This window comes from Pectinophora gossypiella, chromosome 4, assembly GCF_024362695.1.
Source record: "Pectinophora gossypiella chromosome 4, ilPecGoss1.1, whole genome shotgun sequence".
Lineage (NCBI taxonomy): Eukaryota > Metazoa > Arthropoda > Insecta > Lepidoptera > Gelechiidae > Pectinophora > Pectinophora gossypiella.
Genome location: NC_065407.1, coordinates 7,740,107 through 7,764,291, shown reverse-complemented (window position 1 = coordinate 7,764,291; position 24,185 = coordinate 7,740,107). Strand labels below are relative to the sequence as shown.

At 37.3% G+C, this 24,185-nt stretch overlaps 2 protein-coding genes across 6 annotated transcripts in view; one reads left to right on the top strand and one right to left on the bottom strand.

Moving 5' to 3' along the window:
* LOC126366222 (probable glutamine--tRNA ligase) overlaps positions 1 to 24,185 on the bottom strand; it is a 76,819-nt gene that overhangs the window by 12,615 nt on the left and 40,019 nt on the right. The window contains exon 1 of one of the 5 annotated variants that reach the window (XM_050009261.1): positions 11,281 to 11,320. The exons of the other annotated variants lie outside the window; for them this stretch is intronic. The gene's annotated coding sequence lies outside the window, so the exon portion shown is untranslated. Of the gene's footprint in view, positions 1 to 11,280; positions 11,321 to 24,185 lie in introns of those variants that run through there. 5 annotated transcript variants of the gene reach the window in all.
* Positions 18,054 to 24,185, top strand: part of LOC126366359 (ras-related and estrogen-regulated growth inhibitor) — a 29,317-nt gene continuing 23,185 nt past the window's right edge. The window contains exons 1-2 of the mRNA XM_050009482.1: positions 18,054 to 18,156; positions 23,615 to 23,793. Of these exons, the coding sequence (XP_049865439.1) occupies positions 23,685 to 23,793 (109 nt within the window). The 5' untranslated portion in view covers positions 18,054 to 18,156; positions 23,615 to 23,684. The remainder of the gene's footprint in view (positions 18,157 to 23,614; positions 23,794 to 24,185) is intronic.

The window sequence follows — 24,185 nt, the reverse complement described above, 5'->3', positions numbered from 1 at the left end:
GCAAGTTGGTCTATCTGCTCCTCTATGCGAGGCAATGGGTGATGCTCGGGTCGAGTATTTGAATTAAGCTCACGATAGTCAACACACATTCGGTCGGTATTGTTCTTTTTCTTTACCAAAACTATCGGGCTAGCAAAGGGCGAAGAGCTTTCCCGAATGACTCCCGCATCTAAGAGCTCTTGGACCTTTTCACGAACTATCTGTTTTTCAACTGGTGCTAATCGATATGGGCGTCGTTGAACTGTTTTGTGAGGATCTATCAGATTAATTTCCAAACTACCTGTCTTAACCCTCCTAACAGGAATACCCTCGGTAAAATATTCGGCATATTTACTAAGCAATTTTAGAAGTGCTGTTTTGTCCTCGCCTTGTAAATCAGTATCAATTTGGGAAAAATCTAGAACCGCTGATTCTAAATTGCAAAAATTGGTTTGTTCTTTGGTAGTAAAAATTAAATTATTATTTTCAATTTTCACGCTTATACCTTCATCTAAAATGTCTCGACCGATTATTACCGACTCCGAAATGGCATCATCAGGAACGATATGGAAGTTCAAAGTGACAGAAATATCCTCAATTTTAACCGTGCTCAATATCTGTGAAGTACATTCTATACCTCTATCACCCCCACCAATACCAGTAAGAAAAACAAGATTATTACGCACAGTACCCTGAAACTTGTCACATAAGCTTTCTTTTATAATTGAACAAGATGAACCACTGTCAAATAAAAAAGGAATTTGCTCACCGGAAGATGTCATGAATGTAGCTCTGGACGGGCGATGCTCGCAAAGGTTAATGTCCTTTGTCGCTGTCCCACCACCGCTCTTCTTATCAGGACACGCAGGTGCTATGTGGCCTGGTTTTCCACATGCATAACAGGACACAGCATTTGTTTTGTCCTGACGACGGGTCATGTTTGAATTGTCTTTTGGTTTAGACATTCCAAGTTCTTCTCTACGCTTTCTACACTCGAACTGTCTATGTCCAGATATCCCGCAATAATGGCAGTTTCCAGGAAATCTTGTCTCTGCAATACGAGATCGCTTTGATTCTGGCTCTTGATATCCATCGGTAACATCCAGTCTTCGTTTTAGAATAACACCACCGAGAATTCTGAATAATTGGGCTCGGGTAGTTATTACATGTGCAGTTAGCTCTCTACGTAACAAGTTATCTTTTTGACACAGCAGTGATACAACAAATGCAGTTAATACTTCTTCAGACAAATCCATATTTGGAACTTGTTCAATCATGTTCCACAGACGGAGTGCAGATTCTGTTGCAGTTTCTTTATTTCTAATTTGAAATCTGAGAATATCATCAAAGTGGTCTTGAATGAGCTTAGGCTTAGATAATTTGGCTAACAAGCTATGTTTCACAGCGTCCCAGGTTAATTCATTCAGATTCAGTTTAGTCAAACAAGAAGCAGCACGCCCTTTAAGCGCATTAGTAAGAGCCATGAGCAAATCTATTCCTTCGAGGCGTTTCTTCTGCACTATTACTTCAGTGAGTTTACACCATCCCTCTATATCAGCTTCTGGGTCATCAGGATTGAATTCAATAAGCTTTGGCGTGTTAGTACTTACAACATTTTGAGTTTGCGCCATCATTAAAACTCGCGCTAACATGGCCTCCATATTGGTCGAAAATTCGGTGAGTTTATCACGGTCCGGGTGTTTAGCTTGTTGTTCGTGTTGTTCAGATCCCACTTCTGATATGAGTTCAGAGGGGCCTTCACTATCACACATCTCGATCCAAGTAATTTAAATAAAGTTTAGACACTGAATAAAACTATAACTTCAAGAAATACTTCAACTCTATATAATGTAATAAAAATTCAATTTAGGTAATCCAATAACATTACAAAGTTAATTACACCGACAACTAATCCTTAACTGCAATAACACAACAGTTCACAAATTCTAATTAAAATCACAATAATCACACAGGAATTTAGCGATTCGTCGCAAATCTTGGCGCGCTAGCTCAAAAAGTCATAAACAAGATGGCGTAGTGCTGCCAGAGACACGACGCTTCGCTAGAGTGTCGGCTGTCGAACACTCTGTTCCAACTTCGTCCAGACGAAACCACCCGACGCAGTAGGATGCGCCGTCATATATGTTTTTGTATCAGAACCACTAGTGCCGTTCCATGTCTTTATCGACATTATTATTGGCTAAATATTTCATGTTAGTCCAAGATCTAAAAAAATATACATTACAAATTGAATGATTAATTAAATACAGAAATAACGACCTAGTATCCATACCTGGGTGGGTAGAACCACAATTAGTTAAAACGATACCTATTTGTACCCTGATAGAAAGATACCTAAGAAGAACCGTACGTTGCGGTGACAGATTCAGAACCACTTATTCAACGTAATTATCATGGACAAACTTGTTAAAGGTCAATTTATCATTTTTGAATCTATGTCATTTCGCAAGGTGTTATGGCCGAGGAGGTCGAGGACGGTCCATCTAGTCCACATATACTATAGTATCATTTTAATACGACATTGCGGCCACCCTTTGGTTGCTATAAATCACATACCTACCCTTTTATAAAAATTAAATACACGTTTTTCATTGACTTGACCGGAAATCGAATCGGCTCTCGATACAAGAAGTAGACGACCTTCTAGTATATTTCGGGGATTATCTCAATGCGATTAAAGAATAAAAGCAAATACTTCTTTATAAGATTTTTATTCAATATAGTTAGAATACAATGACTACGAAGCACTGAACAATTCCGACTTTTGGTGATAAAAAAAAATATTTCCTCTTGTTCACTTTCTTTAGAAGTGTATAGTGTCGGCTCTGGTCGTTATAACTTTACCTGCAAGAATGGCACATATTAACGTGGAGCACACAAATACACAAGCATTGCATGTTTACACATTGCACATAGAAGGAATAATCACAGGTAATTACAAAAATAGTTATTCATACTAATTATTTATAGAAGGAATAATCACAGGTAATTACCAAAATAGTTATTCATACTAATTATTTTGTGCAATAGAGAATATTTGTATTGTATTGAAATATTTTTTCCATGCTAATGTAGGATACAAAAACGAAATAGCTGCAAATTTATCTATAAACTTATAACTAAACTTAAACTCACCTTATGTGAGATATGTGAGTGAATATTGTTGGTACTGCATCTCTATGTAATATTTTTGTTTGGTATCCTGCTCGATAGAAAGCAAGATACATCGAAATGTAATTAGCACAGGCTTAAATAAGGAGAAGGCGTCCTTCAGAAGAGAGAATTATCTCGTTTCATGGTCTGAATCTAATTGTTTCTTAATTTCTTGTTTCGTAAATTAGGATATTTAGGAAATCTGGAAAATACAATATCTTTATATAATCTTCATCCAAATCGGAAACAGGTCGAAAAATAAATTAAACGTGAATAGAATAACGCAACATGTAGATGTTACATTCAAACATAATATTATGTTATCGATATCAAAGGACAACACTACTTATAATACTTTGGGTACATGATCTGTCAAAGCTGATTAACGTAAAATGTGAAATCAATTATTTGTACAAATGTGACGGCTTTGCTGAAAATATGCGTCTGCGTCGTGTTTAGGGCTCAATAAACTTTACAAAAACCAGACCAGGTAATGTATTTCTTGCACACAAACATGTATTATGTGGTCGATAACTTACCCATGGTGAGACATTGTTTGATCGTTCTCCATTATAACACCCATTCTACTCTCACAACCAATAGCTACGCAAGCCATGGTTCATAATGAATAACTATTTCACAGATTGTTTATATAAAAAGTTAAAATAATGTCCCAAAACACCAAAAAACTAACGGCAGGTTTGGTATCCAGCTGACTACCACAACATCTCAAAACGGTAAACACTGACGTTCTAGACAGCGGTGTTTGTCTATGTTTGTTTCTTTTTTCCACAGAGATTGTTGCCATAGGGAAGAAAGAGAGCTGTGATAGTTTGATCGTCACTCTAAAATATTATCCGTCTATTCTATACAAGGTCTTTGTCTCCATACATCACTAGTGGTAAACGTCAAATAGTGACATTTTATCCGTTCGGATACACATATAAAATTATTAAGCACAAGTATGAACCTCTGTAGAGAATTGGTAAAGGTTGTCATTATACTCTAGTATTTACAATTCAATTCACAATTATTTATTGCATTCCATGTAGTATAACTACTTACATAACTTTTCCTTTACGTATGATAACATATTATAATAAGATTTTACTTATGTTAGAATTTATGTTCATTATCATCTTATATCTATCTACCTACTTTTATCTAGGAGTCGAAGTGGTCGCCATGGCCGAAATCGGTCGGAGAGATCATCATCATCATCATCATCACTTTTATCTGCACTGCTCCACTGCGGGGTCTATAAATTATACCTACCTTCTTTTAACAAGACTTATATAGGTTTTACTCAGATAGCATTAGCTACTTGACAGGACAAATGAGGAATGCTGAGGGCTCTCTGTCTCTCCCGGTAGCAACTACCGTAGAACGCTAGTAAATACCAACGGGTACTAGACTTTTAGCTCTACTTACATCCAACCACGACTATTAAAATAACAAGTAGGTAATCAGAAGACAACTTCAAGCCACTTTTGATGCGAAGTTCTTAGATGGATATGACGAACCGTATGGTAATCAGCTCATCGCCCATATAATGGCCCATTAAGGACTCAATACCTCTCAATGTTTTTACGTCGCGCCCAGAAAGGTAAGCAGCTGAATACGTAGGTACATTTATAAGTTTTACTCGATCCCAGTCCAGCATAGGAGCACGTATCTCTAATTCTGGCTCGCCAAACCTCTTTTCCGTGCGTCATAAAGATATCAAAAATATTATATTCTAATAACTATTACTTTTAACTAAGTAGGTAATTAAATTCGAGGATTATCTTTCCCGAGCAACTTTATCGAACGTCCTATTAGTTTCGTAACCGTTAAATTGAAGATCAAAGGATTAGAGCAAAATAATGTAAAATAGATTAATGAGTTAAGTTGCTATCTTGACGGAGTAGAGTAGGTAACTTAAGTAAACCGTTGAGACAACATTGAAAATGACATTAAATTATGCAAATCTCGTTAGGTTCATCCACAAGGTAGCGCGCTGTCGACGGCTCACTGATGCGGACATATGCCAACGCGACAGTTTGTCTCATCACATCACAACCACTACCTACTTATTTACCTACCTTATGTTGCTTTCATTTAATTAATTATTGACAATATGTTGTTTGTTAGCTAGAGCCGTGGTAGCCCAGTTGGTAGAACGCTTGCCTCACTTTGAGGTCACAGGATTGTCGAATTTATTTTCGAATTCATGTTCGGATCATAACTCAGTATCATGTGCTCAGTGGTGAAGGAAAACATCTTATGGAAACCCACATTCCTAAGAAATGCATTTTCGGAGGTATGTGACCTAACCTGTATTGGGCTGGTTTTCCCTTCGCGGGTTGGATGGTCAGACAATCAGTCGCTTCTGTAAAAAACGGGACATGACAAATCTTCAGGTTAGGTAAGCGGAGCCTGTGAAAAAACGGGATTATGCTAGGAAGACGATGATGTTGTTTTTCAGCTTATGCAAACAATATCTCTACTTTAATTCCTTCCGATATAGACAGAAAGTACATCATACATAACTCACGCCTATTTCCCGCCAGGGTAAGCAGAGACCGTGGAATTGCTTTTGCGTTTATCCTGACACTTTTCTCTTGCTTCCTCCACATTAATTCAATTATTTGACAGAAAGTACGGTGCGTATTGTTTTTATTAAAAATCCGGATATATGTTTGCGGCGCTGTTGTGGTTATAAACGCGTACCTTTTGACGTAAAAAAAGACAGCACAGCATAAGCATAGCAGCATATTAAGTATTATTATGCCTTCTAACTAATAAACATTTGTACTGTAGTAGTGAGTGACAGGATGGCTATTCCAGTTGCGTTTAATGCCGTTATAAGTATACTATGTAACAAACAAATGGAAAATCCATTCCACCGATAGTAAGGGCACGATGTCCTTTTGTATTTTACTTTTTTTTAATTGGGTACCGCACCGGAACGTGTTTAATTAATTTTGTGCATATAACGCAACGACATACAATCGATTTTATCACTTTTAGTACTTTGTAATTAGTAGTTTTTGTCGAGAATCATACGAAATACTTACGTTTATGAAAGTTTTTATTTGAATCGTCAAAATGAGCGTACACTGACGCAATAAACAGCTCAAGTAGGTTTTTAATTATAAGTACTTATGTGAAATCACGTTTGTTTGAAATATTTATGGAAGGACACACGTTGATAAAATACTTAAGTAGGTACCAAAAGGAAAAAGTTCTAACATTGAATGTAGAAGTTCGGGGAACTTTCCATGCTGTTATTTCTGAAAAAAGATTACTTTCAATCGAATAAGCAACATTTCTTTCTTGTTTCCTCTCGAACAGTTATAACAAACACGAGTGTAGGTTTCGTTAGAGTTGCAAACGTCTATAGACGTAATTGAAATCAATCAGCGAAGTCCGGCACACGTCGACGACAGGTTGAGAATCGTCATCTTCCTTGGCCTTGGTCTCCTTTACTTGGGGTCGACCTACTATTTTTTCTTTAGTATACTGAACCCCCTCAGACACAATAATGCACATAACACATTCTTAATACACACAACACGCGCATACGTACGTAACAAAGAGTGGGTGTATATACTATACACCTCTGCCTACCCCTGTGAGCAAACAGGCGTGATGTTATGTTGTTAAATAAGGTTGTAAATTTGTTTTTAAAAGAACGCTGACTCGTATAAAACTATGATTTAAACTTGGTTTGATATCGATTTTATAGGAACATCTCTTTTTAATAGGTACTTTTCATTAAATATTTAGGTTACCTACATTGTTAATTAGAATAGAAGAAAACACATGTTTCTTAGAGTAGCTAGGTACTTATAACAAGGTACTAACGTAGAAATCATCTGGTCTGACCAATAATTTATATACTTATAGTAGAAGCAAAAGATACGAGTATCACCTGGTATTCAATCAGGTGAACTGCAAACATCGAAGGTTGTTCTGAGGTAACCGATACGGAGGCACGGACGCAACACACACCTACACAAACATAACCAGGAAGAAACCTGATCCTCTAGCGGAAATTGCACAATATAAATCTTACATCTTACCCCTGCTGCTTAAGGAAGATAGACATGTGCCTACATAGTAATGAGGATCTCTTCTAATCCTATAAATTTATGTAGGTACTTACATTAAGTTAATATACATTATTTAATCCATTAAGGTCATATGATATCAAGACGGATAGGGAACAAATTAGATGCTACTTACTTCACAAGGAATGTATTGTACTTACTTATATTTAAACATGGAATGGTAGTTTGGTAGTGCACTGTTCTTCGTAGTTCGTACCTATGCTTCCTTTAATAAGCTAATAAACATATAAGTACATACCTACTCAAATTACGTCTTGAACTCTTAATTTATGTGCTTATCATCAACCACTTTTTTTTGACGTGACTTATTGAAGATTTGCCGCAGATGACATAAACTACTTGGCCGGACAAATAGGGAGCGCTGAAGGCTCTCACCCGGTACAACATTTAAGACAACAGGCCTGAGGGTGCCTAGTTGGGCGCGAAACTCGGCTCAGGGCGTCGTCAGAAAGGAAAAATATTTGAAAGAATTAATCGACCCTAGTAGGTCGATAGCGATAAGCGCTGATTGAGGGAAATCGTCGACCACGCCGGCGGGGTCGGTATCGGCTGAAGTGTTCTTCACGTACTAATATTTAATATTTTTTCGGTTACTAGGTGTAAACCCCCCCCCCCCCCCCCTCTGCATAATAGGTAGCAGGTATCTACCTCCCATCTCTACCGAGAAACCTTTTTCATATATACAACTAAATATAAGTAAGTACTTAAGTATTATGAATAAGTATCTAACCAAGTTTCATGTTTTTCAGAATTGTGAGACCTTTTGCAAATGCGGAAATATGGTTTATTATATTTTATTAAGAGTATAGTCTATCTAATTACTTTAATACTCATCTAGTAGGTAGCCAGTTGGTATAAAGTTTTATAGAAATTGATGTAAAGTGATAAAAGCTAAATAAAACTTCGTACCTTTTTTTGACGTTAGTTATTGTAGGTTTGCTTCAGAAGACATTAACTACTTGGCCAGACAATTGGGGAGCGCTTAAGGCTCTCACATCGTACAAAAATGTAAAACAACAGACATGTCGGTGCCCAGTTGGAACTTCTTACCTTAATACAATACATAAAATAATAAATATTCAGCATCATAATTGCCCTAGGATTTCACGTACTTAATCCAAACTGGCTTCAAGTAGTCTTTTAATTACTAGCCTGTCCACCCCATTCAGGATCACAGGCGTGAGTTTATGTGTATACCTGTCTAGTTAGTGATATCATTTATACCTATCACCGTAATTCCTACAGGAGTAGATATATTATTTTATTACCTATCGATATCAAAGGATAAAACCCGTGGGAAAAACCATATGGTGAAACCAGACATCACCGCTAACCTTGCTAACCGACATACTTTATGCAAATTTTTGCTAAAATGATTACAATACAATACAAATACACTTTATTGCATCAAAATAAAAAGAAATAATTACAAAAAGACTCTTTAACTAAGTAAATGGCAAAAGCCGACCTTACCGCTTAAAGCGATTTCTTCCAGACAACCTTAAGGTGAGGAAAAAATGTAAAAAGAATAATTGAAGGAATGCGTGTACAAACTATAAATACAACTTACCAATAAATACATGCAAATAAATATAATATAACATACTTACAAATTTATATAAGTACGTAATCTATATACATCACCTAATATATATACCTACTTACTTATATAAATCATTTTTGTTTTATTGCCATTCATAAAAGGTCCAGTCTCGCCAAAAAATGCAGTTACGGTAATTAACAAGATCGTCAACAAAATGGGCACGGCACGGTGGAAATGGCGGCATCGCATCGCTCAAAACTTCCGAAAAAATTGACGAATATTATGTAATTCGTATGAACTGGTATCACTCATTGAAAGTGTACCTACTTAAAAAGTCCTTGTGTATTGGACTGCGGAAGTAAATTAGGTAAGTAAGTAGACTAAAATGTGTTCATCTTCGTATAATGTCGGACATGTACAGTCATGAGTTATAATATCATGTACCCACTTTAGAACCCTGTCACACTATCATATTTGACATTTAATGAGACTTACGGTTTAATTTGTCAAAAAAGTTCATGTGACATGATATCAAAGTGTATACATATTAGAACTCGTGACCATACCTAATGATTTAGTGTATTCTACTTATTCCGACGCCCTGAAACTCACACATAACTGTCTGGTTAACCCACTGAAAAAGACAACATAACATAAGCTCAGGTCTATATCCCAATAAGGGTAGTCAGAGGTACATCCATCGCAAGATGACCTAAGTACCCACACCTCACCAAGCTTTCTGTTAGACTAATGTGATACGTGAAAAAACAGTGCCTCCAGAACCTATAACAGCTACGAGTACGAGTAAGTACTTCATCCGTTACTAGTGATTATGATAGTAAGTATATCATAATTATGGCGTGCTATATACGTACATTATGCATTTTTATTTCTACTGACACCAGGGTTAGTGAGGTTGGTATTTCACCTCACAACCCACACGATAGAAGATTTCTACTTATTTACTATAAATGTACTTACTATCGAAATCCACGTTGCCGAACCTTAGTGTCCGAACATCAACTAACTACATCCAAGTACCGGGTGAAAGTCCTCAGCGCTCCCCAATTGTCTGCCCATGTAGTTAATGCCATCAGAGGCAAACCTACAATATGTCTCCTCGATAAAAAATAAAGAATACTTATACATAATAAACCTACGTATGTAATAACAAACATTAATTGTGGTTATGAATGAATATTTCCCATTTAAAATCAGTCTACTGTAATAATACCTGATAAAATGAGGCTTTTGGTACAAAATGTGTATTTTATCAATTTGCGTCGTATTTCCAATACCCACGAACAATAGACATAAAAGATGAGCTACACGCAATCAGGTCAACGTTACGGTTGTTATTGTTTACTTTTTCCCTGCGGATTATTAATACCATGTTATCGAAAATAAACTTATTAAAATGGAATGACATCGAATATACCGCTTTGGACTCAGTGGAGTGCAGAGCCTAATGGATGATCAGCGACACGCGGCTAACAACTAAGCTACACTCCTTAGCACATCGTCGAAAAGTCGCCAGTATGTCGGTATTCTACAGACTGTACTTCGGGGAGTGTGTCCGCGATCTACACGAGCTCATTCCACCATCCCCCTTTTACCTTCGGACTTCCAGACATACGGCCGGATTCCATCCCTAATTGGTGGATATCCCAACTATTCGCACAAAGCGCTTCGCATCGTCCTTCATTATGCGCACTGCTAAGGAGTGGAATTATCTGCCGTCTTCTGTATTTCCGAATAATAACCCGAGGCCAGAGTGAACAGGCCCCTTCTGGGGAGTGTTTATTCCAAGCCAAAGATAGAGATCTTAGGCCTCGTCAATGCCCTCGGGCAAGTCTGGGGCCAAAAGCAAACCCATCATAGGTGAAAAAAAAAATATGATTCCGGTAATAAGTAAATTAAGTGGAATCCATTTAAGTATAAGAGTTCCGCACTGAAATAAGTTGTTTATTCCGCATACCCACGATCTCCACCCCATTGTTATAAAACGTTCCTCTAGGTCTAGCTATTCGCCCGCGACTTTGTCTGCACAAAGTTTAAGTAGGACGTACTACTGCCTATCCTAAATGTTGTCCCTAGAAAGTAGAAAGTTCATCTCTGGGTTCAAATTTACTTATACCAATTTTTATCCAAATCAGTCCAGCATTTCGGGCATAAAAAAGTATCTACAGTCCATAATAATTAAAATGGACAGATAAACAGTCTAAATTTCGCTTCTAGTATATGTGAGTAACAGTGCCGGATTAAAGTGTTTTTGATATCCTAAGATTCCATTTTTTTGGCGCCCCGCATAAAACCAGGGCGGATGCCCTGCGACCAATGCCGAAGTAAGTGTTTTTTTACTCTCAGCAGCCGGCAATCTGACAGTAGGATCGAAAACTACTCTTGTGGTATTACGACATTTTTTGCAAAGATTAATTTGCACTTTGTTAAGAGAAAAGAACTACTTACCCGAGTTATGGACTTGGAGTCGGTGCTCCCCAGGATGTGATGCCCTAAACAATTGCTTATTTTGCTTATAAATGTGGTATAATTCGGGACTGGTGAGTAAAGTATCTGATTATTAGGTACGAATTTTAAACGTAAACATGTGATGTTTGTTGCTAAAGCAGCCTATTGCTTTGTTTTTCTATAAATTGGAAACGAGCAAATAACAAAATGCTTTTCTCCTTCCGTGGGGAGCGTCCTTGATTTTTGAAGTGTAAGGTATTAAATTCTTTCATGAAAACATTGAGGACTTACTTGCCTATTATTCAGAATGAAACACGCTTCTTTTATTTCGCTTTATTTTTTTAATCATTTGGGGACTGTGGGTGGGGAAAAGGCGCTTTTTCGGATTTTCCGAAACAAGAATTTAATTACAGGCCAGTGTGGTTTGTGGTATTCGGTCCGCTGTCAATGAAAAGAATGTGTGAAAGCATAATAATGCAAAATGAAAGCTCACATAATATGTATCCCTACCTACTCAATAGACTCGAACATAACATAACATAAGCTTATAACTATATCCCAATTGGGGTAGTTAGAGTACATTAATCGCAAGATGAACTAAGTTAAGAACCCACACCTCACCGAGCTTATTGTTAGACCAACGTGATAGGTGGTGAATGGTGAACCGTATCGCCGTACGAGTATATGATGGTCGAGCCAACTGTGTTAGTGAAAACTGCACTTGAAATAAATGCAAGGATAAATGCTTTGAGCATTTGAGAAGTAACCACATTTACTGCACTGGACTAGCTGTGCCTAATTTGGGTAAATTGAAGTACTACTTAGTTAAATATTTATTTCTTAATAAGTACTTAATACCTGAGAAATCATAGCTACCTACATACACGTGTACTTAGACGGGGTCTGTGTTAAAATGTAAGTATTCTACTTGTTATCCTAAACATGCCATGAAACTCTACAGAAAATGGATGACAGACATCATAATATTCTCACGTTAAATAAATTATGGTCGGTCGCTCTATTTGGGGTGAGCGGATTACTTAAAACTTTTTTCAAAACTGCATAGGTACTCCACCACGCTGCTCGTTTTTTAACAACCTACTTACGTCCGGCAATCTCGTGCGCGACCCTCCTGCGGGGCGACAGACGGTGGCGGGGACGGGGTAGCTAAGATGTCAGCGGGTAGCAGGTGGTGTAGCGGGGAAGGGAAACGCGTGCATCTGCGCGTCAAGTACGGCAGTCTCGGCCGCGCAGCCGAAGCGGCAACACGTGCTTGATAATCTGTACTACTTTGAGGGCGACGCACACGAGATTAATATCTGAGGATGAGTGAGGCGATCTCAAGACAACTTAAGGAGGTTGTACATAAATAATTAATGAGCAAAACACGGAGAAATCAAAGAGAAGTGACGAAGAATATCAAACGGAGAGTGAAAATGAAAGCGATATGGAAATTGATCTATACTTATAATAAATCTGTAGAGAGGTCAATTCTGTACATTAAATATTTTTTCAAAATAACTATCAGGGGGTGATAAGTGGTCGATACTGATGCCAAAAATGCAATCAGTAAAATTTTTGTCTGTCTGTCTGTCTGTCTGTCTGTCTGTCTGTCTGTATGTTCCTTATAGAAACAAAAACTACTGGACGGATTTTAATGAAACTTGGTACAATTATTCTTCACACTCCTGGACAGGTCATAGTATACTTTTCATCACGCTACAATCAATAGGAGCAGAGTAGTGAAGGGAAATCCTTTTGTATGAAAAATCTAAACCACTCAAGTTAGATGTTTGAAATTTGTCATGCAGGTACCTTAAATACCGTAGAGGTACACTAAGAAAGGAATTCCCGAAATACCCACGGGACTGGAATTAGCGGGAAAATCCTTTTGTATGAAAAATCTAAACCACTCAAGTTAGACGTTTGAAATTTGGCATGCAGATACCTTAGGTACCGTAGAGGTGCACTAAGAAAGGACTTCCCGAAATTCCCACGAGAACGGGAATTAGCGGGAAAATCCTTTTGTATGAAAAATCTAAACCACTCAAGTTAGACGTTTGAAATTTGTCATGCAGGTACCTTAGGTACCGTAGAGGTGCATTAAGAAAGGAATTCCCGAAATTCTTACGGGAACGGGAATTAGCGGGAAAATCCTTTTGTATGAAAAATCTAAACCACTCAAGTTAGACGTTTGAAATTTGTCATGCAGGTACCTTAAATACCGTAGAGATGTACTAAGAAAGGAATTTCCGAAATTCCTACGGGAACGGGAATTAGCGGGAAAATCCTTTTGTATGAAAAATCTAAACCACTCAAGTTAGACGTTTGAAATTTGTCATTCAGGTACCTTAGATACCATAGAGGTGTACTAAGAAAGGAATTCCCGAAATTCCACGAGAACGGGAATTAGCGGGAAAATCCTTTTGTATGAAAAATCTAAACCACTCAAGTTAGACGTTTGAAATTTGTCATGCAGGTACCTTAGGTACCGTGGAGGTGCACTAAGAAAGGAATTCCCGCAATTCCCACGGGAACGGGAATTAACGGGAAAATCCTTTTGTATGAAAAATCTAAACCATTCAAGTTAGATGTTTGAAATTTGGCTCGCAGGTACCTTAGATACCGTAGAGGTGCACTAAGAAAGGAATTCCTGAAATTCCCACGGGAACGGGAATTAGCGGGAAAATCGTTTTGTATGAAAAATCTAAACCACTCAAGTTAGACGTTTGAAATTTGGCATGCAGATACCTTAGGTACCGTAGAGGTGCATTAAGAAAGAAATTCCCGAAATTCCCACGAGAACGGGAATTAGCGGGAAAATCCTTTTGTATGAAAAATCTAAACCATTCAAATTAGATATTTGAAATTTGTTATGCAGGTACCTTAGATACTGTAGAGGCGTACTAAGAAAGGAATTTCCGAAATTCCCACGGGAACGGGAATTAGCGGGAAAATCCTTTTGTATGAAAAATCTAAACCACTCAAGTTAGACGTTTGAAATTTGTCATGCAGGTACCCTAGGTACCGTGGAGGTGCACTAAGAAAGGAATTCCCGAAATTCCCACGGGAACGGGAATTAACGGGAAAATCCTTTTGTATGAAAAATCTAAACCACTCAAGTTAGACGTTTGAAATTTGGCATGCAGGTACTTTAGTAAACTTAAAGCTTAGTTGCAACAGAATATTGCAAAATTCCCACGGAAACGGCAGTTTGCGGGAAAAAAACATTTGTATGAAAAAATCGAAACCGCGTAAGATAGATGTTTTCAATTCAATTCAATTAAATTATTTATTGCATTCCATGTAGTACAATGGGGTGTTACATAGGCATAGGAACTAAAACATGGACCCTGTAGGGCACAGCAACGTCGAAGGGAAGAGAGGAAGTGTGTATTAAAATTAAAACTCAATGAACAATCAATTTAAAAAAAAATCAATTCAATCAATTGATTCAATCTAGCATGCATGCATACCTTAGTAAATATAAAGTTTATTTTTGGCTGTATTTTGAAAAATGGGAGTTATTGGGAAAAAAATTGTATGAAAAAATCTAAACTGCATAAGTATGCACTCCCACACACACAAAGATCTCTCTCTTATATAAGACGCCACGCGGACGAAGTCGCGGGCAAAAGCTAGTTTATAATAAAACAATCTATTAATATTTTAGTTTTCCTAATAATTGGTCGTCAAGCATAATAATAAAAATAAAATAAAATAGTTCTATCTTTTTATTCACTCCTACATATATTACGTCACATCACAAGTAAGTACAACTTATTGCAAGATTTATCCTGGCACACTTCTCTACGTGTGCAGCCGTGTTCTAGAATGTCAAGATGATGACGCGCTACCCCGTCCCCGCCACCGTCTGTCGCCCCGCAGGAGGGTCGCGCACGAGATTGCCGGACTCGCTTTAAACTTAAGCACAGGTGTGTCATTATTTAATACAGCAGACATAGTAAATTAAATTTTGTACCCTTCGCAGTGGAAACGATTGGTTGTTGGGATACTGAAGATAAGTAATTGGACAGGGACAGGATGGACATGGGTTGCGATCCTCATTCCGGGTCCAGTGGTTGACGTTGGCTATAGCAATCCAGCGGGGCAACTTATCGAGCGCTAAGGGAACCTGTGCGCGGGAGTCACAAGTCAGGAGGATATTTTTTTTTTCTAAGTCTTATTGTAATTTTGTGGTATTTTTTGATATTTTCAATTTTAGTTACGATAATCGAACTTTCGAGACTAAAATTGTTAAAAAAGAACTACAGACCGAAGTTAGTTTTTATTAGTAACAATTTTTCGCGGATCGGTCGCGTGATTCGTTCAATTAATTTTAGGTACTTATTTACATACTTTTAGGAAAAGAACAGGAAAATACCCGTATATTTATAATTTTTATTAACTGTAAGTAATTCTTAAAATTGTATAATACCCCGTACTTACCTATCAAATAAATAGGTCATTATAATTGTTAATATCTAGTTCTTGTATCCAGTTTATTATTATTTTTGTTGACGTGACGTATTGTAGACTTGCCGCAGATCGTATTAACTACTTGGCCGGACAAATGGGGAGCGCTGAGGGATCTCACACGGTAGTTTATTAATAGGTAAGTACTACAACTATTTCGGTGTTAGAGTAAAAAGTAAAAATAACGAGCATGTTATCTTATCGCGGGTGCATATTGATTCTGAAACAACTATCGCACAGCAGGATCTAGGCGATCATGTTCTACACTTTGATAGCGTATCAGTCTGCAAGCTACGATCCATCAAACGTATCTAAGTACCGAATTCTGGAAGAAAATGTCCGTTATTACTTGCAGAGGTGCCCTTTTCAAGGTTCCTTGAAAGTTTCTAAACATTCTACATTCCTGCTAAATATTACTTAAATCTTACTGTTTAATTGAAATCCGCCTATTATAATTGTTCAATTGATCTATTCAGCAACGGTTTACCTACCTTAATTACTATTTACATAAATAAATTGAATATTTACCAGGAATGCAGAACTCGACAAGAGAGAATGTAAAATCTATTGTTTCTGGAAGCGCGACAGATAATGATGATGAGAGGTTAAATAATCTTCTCTCGTAGTTAGCAGGTTTACTTTAATTATTTTTTGACACTAAAGTAATTTACTTTTCTTTTGAAGAACTTACTCAGACTAATATTTTCCTGAGATTTACTTAGGTACTTCTGCTACTAAAGTAGCGGACGGAAAATTGGCCTAGGTAAGCAACTTCTAGTCTACATCATTCCATCCATCTTGGGATGGTACCAAGAAGTCTTCTGATAATTTGTTGCTCTACACAGAATACCCTGATAAGTATAAAGGCTCTATCTAATCACTAATAAGAAGTACATTGGATGGTCTTAAATCATGTAACAGTACTTATATTAAGTATATCAAGTCAATTAAAACCTTATCCGTGAGCAAACAATTATCTTCGCTGTTTGTTGAATCGCTCCCAAAACCATCTTCAGTCTAATTGAAAACAAACATGGGCTACGAAATAGGTATATGGTAGCTTAACTAACATAATATATTTTTCAGTAGCTAAGCTCCTCTCTAGATCTCAGTATTTATTTAGGTTTGACTACGTTACACAACGTATTCAAACCCTATAAGTAATCTTTAATACATAAAGTATAATAATAATATCAGATGATTCAAACAGCGTTTCTGTGACAGCTTTTAAAATGGCTGTAAAGTCCAATGCGAGAGCGACAGTAGCGGCCGCACGACTGGCATTGTAGTAGAAGGCCTGTGTAATAATAATATATATTACATCATGTATATTTATATTTCCCTCAGTCTCACTACGCCCCCTGGGACCAATTGGAGCGGTTAGGGGAACATACTCCAGGCCACCAATCTGCCTAATGAGCACCTAGCCTTTTAGCCAATGACTAAACGCGCTAGTAACTAAACATGCTCTAGAAGTAAGGAGGAGCACAAAATGAAAGCTACTAAACGTTCTGTCCGCACTCGAGATTGTATAAACGCATAAACATAATATAAACATACAACTTATACCTATACGTCCCACGTCTGACCCACAGACTTATACCCTGTCAATTAGAAAGGCAATTAAAGCAGCAGCATTAAAACTTTGTTGATGATGAAATTACAGTTAAAGTCCCTGAGTTTTGGGTTTTCCGGACTTAATTAGAATAGCACGTAATAATAGGCCTTACACTTAATACTTGCACGAACTGATTCCATCTGCAACTTTCCACCATCGGATGACACGCGATTCCATCCTTATGTTCCTCCTTCAATTATTGAATTGCTAAAGAATGGAAATCTTCCTGCGCCATTGTTCTCCGATAGGTACATATAATTTGGGGATTTTCAAGGCAAGAGTGAATAGGTACTATTTGATTTTGTGCGTTTCATCTTATACCACATCGCTATAGACCAACCTAGATCGCGGTCAAACGCATTCAAATCTTTTAATGATAAATAAATAAAAACAACAACACATAAACCAGGACAGTACAATTCTGAAATTCTGACAATTGTCATGAAACGAAATGTAACGAAAAAATTACCATTAAGTTATGTGCTTATGTATATATCCCGAGGACAAATTATGGGTTTAATAATCTTATATTAAATATAATGGTGACAAATAGCGATGATACGGTCATCGAAGGTTGTTTTAGGATAAGTTTGGGTTACCGTAATATACAATGTAAAGTCGTTTATTACCGTGGGAGTAAATATATATCCGCCCTTGTGGAGGAGTACGGCAGATACAGATTCATTCGTGAAGAGTACGCGCGCGGCTGTGGCCGCGTCAACGATATCAGCGACTCTACGCGAACGAAGTGATAGATAGATACAAACTTTCCACCGATTCAGGTAAGTTTTATTCATATACTGTATACCTTCTAATAGGTACCTTATCCTTCTAAAAGCTATCTGAGAACACTATTAAATTATGTTTACATAGAAGTCTTAACAAAGAGGAATTGAATTTGCATATTTACTGCAGGATAGAGTCGATTTATGATAATCAGAAATTGCAACTTGCATTGTATGCTTAGGAGGCAATCTGGCAACGCAGATTTGCTTTTGTTAGGTTAAGTATAGAGATATTATTTACTTAAACAAAAAAGAAATATCGCTGCGTTTGTGATACCTATATTAAGTTTAAGATTCATCTTTATTGTTATTTTTACAGAGGGTATCTTAAAAAATGTATTAGAAGTTTTTTGAAGTGGCTTCGACCTACCAATGACCTATCACTATTTATCCTCTATTATTTATACCTTTTATTTACTTATCCAGTTCACCTGCTGACGCAGTAGGCATGTTTTCCCCATACCTCTTATCTAACTTTCTGTAAATATGAAAAAGTTTATTGATTAGCTATATATGATTAGTATAATATAACCTACCTATTTCAAACATAATAAAAATAAAAAGTTTCCTTATTTTTAATAAGTAATCGAAAACTTTGTCTATAAAAATAACAATTTCCGGAATAACCTGTTGCCTGGGTTGTGAATTTCTACCTAAAGCTTGATACCCACAGAGCTGGAAAATTGGACAAGCGAGCATTATTTTTGTATGAAATTGCTAAGAAAATCCGCCGGCACGCTTTTCCGGTTCTGCGTGCATCAAGAATGGAGATGTGCCGTTAAAATTAAAAGCCGTAAAAGTAACGTAACAAGAGCTTTGTTACCTAGCATTTAGGAAGATAGGATCAGAGTACAAGAAAAACGTTTAGAAAAAAAAACTATTAAAGAGTTTTAACAACAGGAACATTCCCAGTTTGGGAAGATTCTCGAGAACGACACATCACTGATAAAGAACATGTATTCATAATTATCAATAGCCATTAATAGGTATACTTACTCAGGTACTTTAGGTATCACGATGAGGGTTATGGTTTCCATATGAAGAATATTTTCTTAATTTCCCTTCCGGCTCCGGTGTCGCTTCGTTACCGTCGGCAAATATATTATGTCGGTCAGTAAATATTTTATGAGATCATGAATATGTGGCGTGGGTGTGTGTCATACCTACACTGACAGCTTTGATTAATGCAAAATATGTCAAAGCATTACGATAACATTTTTTCATCATTTTTAATGTGGTTTTTTGTTATTAATAAACTGATGGACACTTAAGAATAAAACTTCTATACTTACCTACTAAAAAATTCAAAATCAAAATTATTTATAATAAATAAAATTTATTATTATAAATATAATATATTATATTTATATTATTTTATAATTATTTATATTCATCATCATCATCACCAGCCCATTAACGTCCCCACTGCTGGGGCACGGGCCTTCCCTATGGATGGATAGGGAGATCGGGCCTTAAACCATCACGCGGGCCCAGTGCGGATTGATGGTTATTAACGACTGCTAATGCAGCCGGGACCAACGGCTTAACGTGCCTTCCGAAACACGGAGGAGCTCGAGATGAAAACGTTTTTTTTTTTTGTGGTCACCCATCCAATGACCGGCCTTTGCGAAAGTTGCTTTACTTCAACAATCGCAGACCGAGCGCATTAACCGCTGCGCCACCGAGCTCCTCAATTATATCGAGCTCCATAATTATTTATATTATTTTTAATAAATTATTATTTTTTTAAGAAACGTAATGACTACATTTCCTTTGCTACTATGTATAGCTCGTGTATGAGTTTTTTTTTTCTATGGTAAGCTGGTAGTTAAAACAATAAGGTTTGTACGAATGTACTTACCTGACCGAGTTACCTAATTACTTGCTAACTTTCATTGGTATCAAAAGAATATGGATCTAGGTAACACTTGCAATATTATCCGTTATATTTCATGAATACTTACAAGCTTTCATCATCATATCGGTTAGAAACTTTTGTGCGTAGGTACTAAATAATTTCCGTTTATTTATGGTAAAAAGTAAGTACTACAATTCCACAAAGTAATGTTGATGAAAAGTGCCTATAACTTTAAATGAAACAGGAGGCAAAGTTCACATTTATAAACTTTATAATTCGGTAACATAACATAAGCTCACGACTATATCCCAAATGGGGTAGCCAGAGTACTAACACAACTAAGTACTAACACCTTACCGAGATTTATGTTAGACAAAAGTGCCAAATGTGTTAGGTACCTACCTATTCTTCTATTGTGTGGGTTGTGAGGTGGTTTACCATCCTCATCAACCCTGGTGTCAGGGTTACTGTCGAGCCGCCAAAGGCCCCTAACATGACTCATGTAACGGGTACGCACTTACATCAGTAAGTAGTAACCGGAACCAACGGTTTAACGTGATGGTGCTGTAATGTCTTAACAAAACTAGGGATCAGAAAGTGATTTTAGTGAAATGTCCCCACCGGGATTCGAACCCAGGACCTCCGGATCGTGAGCCCAACGCTCAACCACTGTACCACGGAGGCCGTTACCTACCTACCTATTTAATCACTATAGGTACAAATACCAAAGACATTTAACCTAGATATACTTAGTTACTTATTGCAAATATGGTGTAGTGGTGTACACCTAACAACCAAGAAACCAAGAAATTAAAAACTTTAACCATCGGTGTGTGAACTGATGTAATTTGTGGCGCCCCCAGATTGAAGTTCAGAAACGTGAGTCCCGATGAAATTTTCCTATTTACAATCCAGTCAATTCGGCTCCATTTATCGTTGTTATGGGCTTCGTTAGCTTTGGCTATTATTCAAATCAAAGGGTGACGGTGTGCGGGCCCCTGACATCCCATTAGCGATCCAATTAAATGTCCCTTTATGTAACGGACAGGCTAACCACATCTTTTTCGTATTTTGGAGAGTTTATAAATTGAGCTGCATAGTTTACGACTTGACTTTGAACAGGGGTGGTTCTATACAGCGTTGCCTTCTTTAACCTTCTAATTTCATGGATAACAGACAAATGATGAAATAGATGTTAAATATATAATTATGCAACTTTTATCTTTGTTTTTGTCTATAAATGATGACCTTTGCCATTACATTATACCCAGTCCAGGCACAACACATCTCCTATCCATTATTATTCTGATCAAAATAAAGACAAGCGATATAGGTAGCAACATAATCGGGTATTTGGCTGGATCAAAGATAAATTATAAAAAGCTAATCTAGAAATAGAAGCCAGTCTTAGATGATAAAAAAAACAATCTCATTTTACTTTTAGACTTATTTTCGAATTTTATTTATAAATTAAGTATCAATAAGCACGACAATTGACCGCTTCTATTGATGACGTCACAGGGCAGTTTTTCCATCAATTTCCTTACTCCTTACTCCAAAGAAAACTTCCGTTTTGACGTTTCGTAAAACGTATCCCATTTGACTGGGTTGTCAAGTAGCCTATTAGCCTATTCTATACATAATCTCCAAATATCAAGCAACAATTGTTTTTATTTATGCCTCTTAAATTTTGAAAAGCATAAACATTTTCTTATTTTCGAATTTTATTTCGTTTGACCGTTTTTATTGATGACGTCACAGGACAGTATTTGCATACAAACTCCAAAGAAAACTTTTGTTTTGTCGTTTGGTATAAAGTTTCTCATTTGACTAGGTTGTCAGTAAGTAGCCTATTATTTTCGGAACGCATCACGAATTTGCCTGCGCATGCTACAATAAATAATAATAGGTCAAGTCGTCGTCGCCGTGTCGCTACAGCTGTCTCGGGTATCCTTAATTGCCTTCCTTTAAAGTTAATTTCGTTCCTCTATCTTCTGCGTAACATTGATTTGTTTCCTATTGTCCATGGTGTTCAATTACATACCTAAACATAAAAATAGTGTCATCAAGACTTGTTTGTTACTAAAAATAGGTTCGCATTTATTTGTACGATGTAGGCCGAGACGGAGCACGCTGACCTAGTTAGTAAATACCTGAATTATAGTATACAGCATCACGCCTGTATCCCCGGGGGGTACGCAGAGGTGTATATTAAGACTAACATAGGGCGTCCTCGTCCTATAAGACCCATGCAATAGAGGGCGAGCCTATTGCTACAAATACACACTTCACCGAGCTTTCTGTTAGACCAACTAGATGTATAATACAATTATAGGGACCTATGTACGTCCCTTCTCAATGCTTATAAGTCTCTTCAAACTCAACAGATGTTCTTGTTCTTAATGCAGAGCGAATTCTTCGGTCAAGTACAGGTCAAGTTTATAATTCCAATTTCGTCTGAACCAGAGCAGCAGGGTCTGCGCGATTGCCGTGCGTCGATATAATTCGCATCGAATAGGAGCGCGTGCCGCGAGGACCGTAGTCCATTTCTTTTTCATCTAAGTAAGTACGTAAAACACGGTAGCTGGCTTACACGTCATTACAAAATAGTACTTATAAGTAAGTACCTATAATCTCATAGCGAATTTTACGCCCATATCATTGTTATAACATTTATAACGTAGCGCAGAATTAACTGCATTTCATTTATTACGGTTGTATTGTTCTTCCGCGATAGCTTCCGGCAACTAAGGAGGTTTATTATCCTAATCAAATCAAACCTGTCGTTAAGGAAGATCATACCTATCACTAATTAAATTCCGAAGCTTTTCCGATTCCCTGACGTTCTTAATCTTTCATGCCTACTAAAAAAATAAGATTTATAGAATCACTTCTATTAAGAAAATTCCAATTTAGTTATAAGTATAGGTACACTTGATTAGTAGATTTTTGGGGGATGATAATATAGGCATATAAAGAGGAAAGTTATGAATGTGGATGGATATAGGGGTAGGGGAGGACCCAATGTTGATGGATTGTGTAAAGAAGGAGATGTGTGTGAAAGTGTGAGTACTACGGTGACGAGTGACAGAAATGAATGGAAGAGGAATACATGTTGTGCCGATCCCATCTAGAGTGGAATAAGGACAGAAGGATGATGAGGGATGATATTTGAAACTGTTTTTATCATGAATTCAGATTTTGTAGCTATCCATCTTACATTTTTAAATGTACATTACACAAACTCTAAATCGATATATATTATATTATTATACTAAGTACTTTATGCAATTGCCTTTTAAAAAAAACTCACTATATGAGTTGGCCGGTTTTAAGTACTTAGTTCCTTTACACGAGTCTGGCTACTTAATAACTCGCATTTAACTGGGATAGCAACTACATAACTTTAGAAACATCCGTCAAACCACAGCTTGGGCAACTATGTGAGTTTCTTAAGTAAATAGCTCCTTCCGTGTTCGGAAGTTAGCTACAAGGGTGTACCTTCAACTCAAAACTTGATCTGAAATAGAGCCTAAAACAGTATTAAAAATAATATATATATACTTATAAGTAAGTATTGTTATATTTTGTTCACAGAATAAGTTAAATTAGAAGGAAGAAAAAGAGAAGAGTAGGTACATTTCGTGGTCGAAGGCCACATGCGGCCATGAGTACCACACCCTCACCGAAGAGCTCGCTGGCTAAACTAGTTCTATATCCCAAAGTTAAACCTTTCAAAGTCATGGTCCTCGGACAATCTGGCGTGGGGAAATCTGGTAAGGGTGTTTTTGTTTTTTTTGCAAGTACGGTAAGCTACGGCTAAGTAGCCATGCCTCCGTGGTCTAGTGGTAAGAGCGTTAGGCTCACGATCTGGAGGTCCGGGTTCGATTCCCGATGGGGACATTGTCGAAATCACTTTGTGAGACTGTCCTTTGTTTGGCCTGAATCACCTGATTGTCCGAAAAAGTAAGATGATTCCGTGCTTCGGAGGGCACGTTAAGCCGTTGGTCCCGGCTATTAGCCGTAAAAAACACCTCCACCAACCCGCAGTGGAGCAGCGTGGTGGAGTATGCTCCATACCCCCTCCAGCTGATTGAGGGGAGGCCTGTGCCCAGCAGTGGGACGTATATAGGCAGTTTTTAAATACCCATGCTTAGGGAAAATTCAC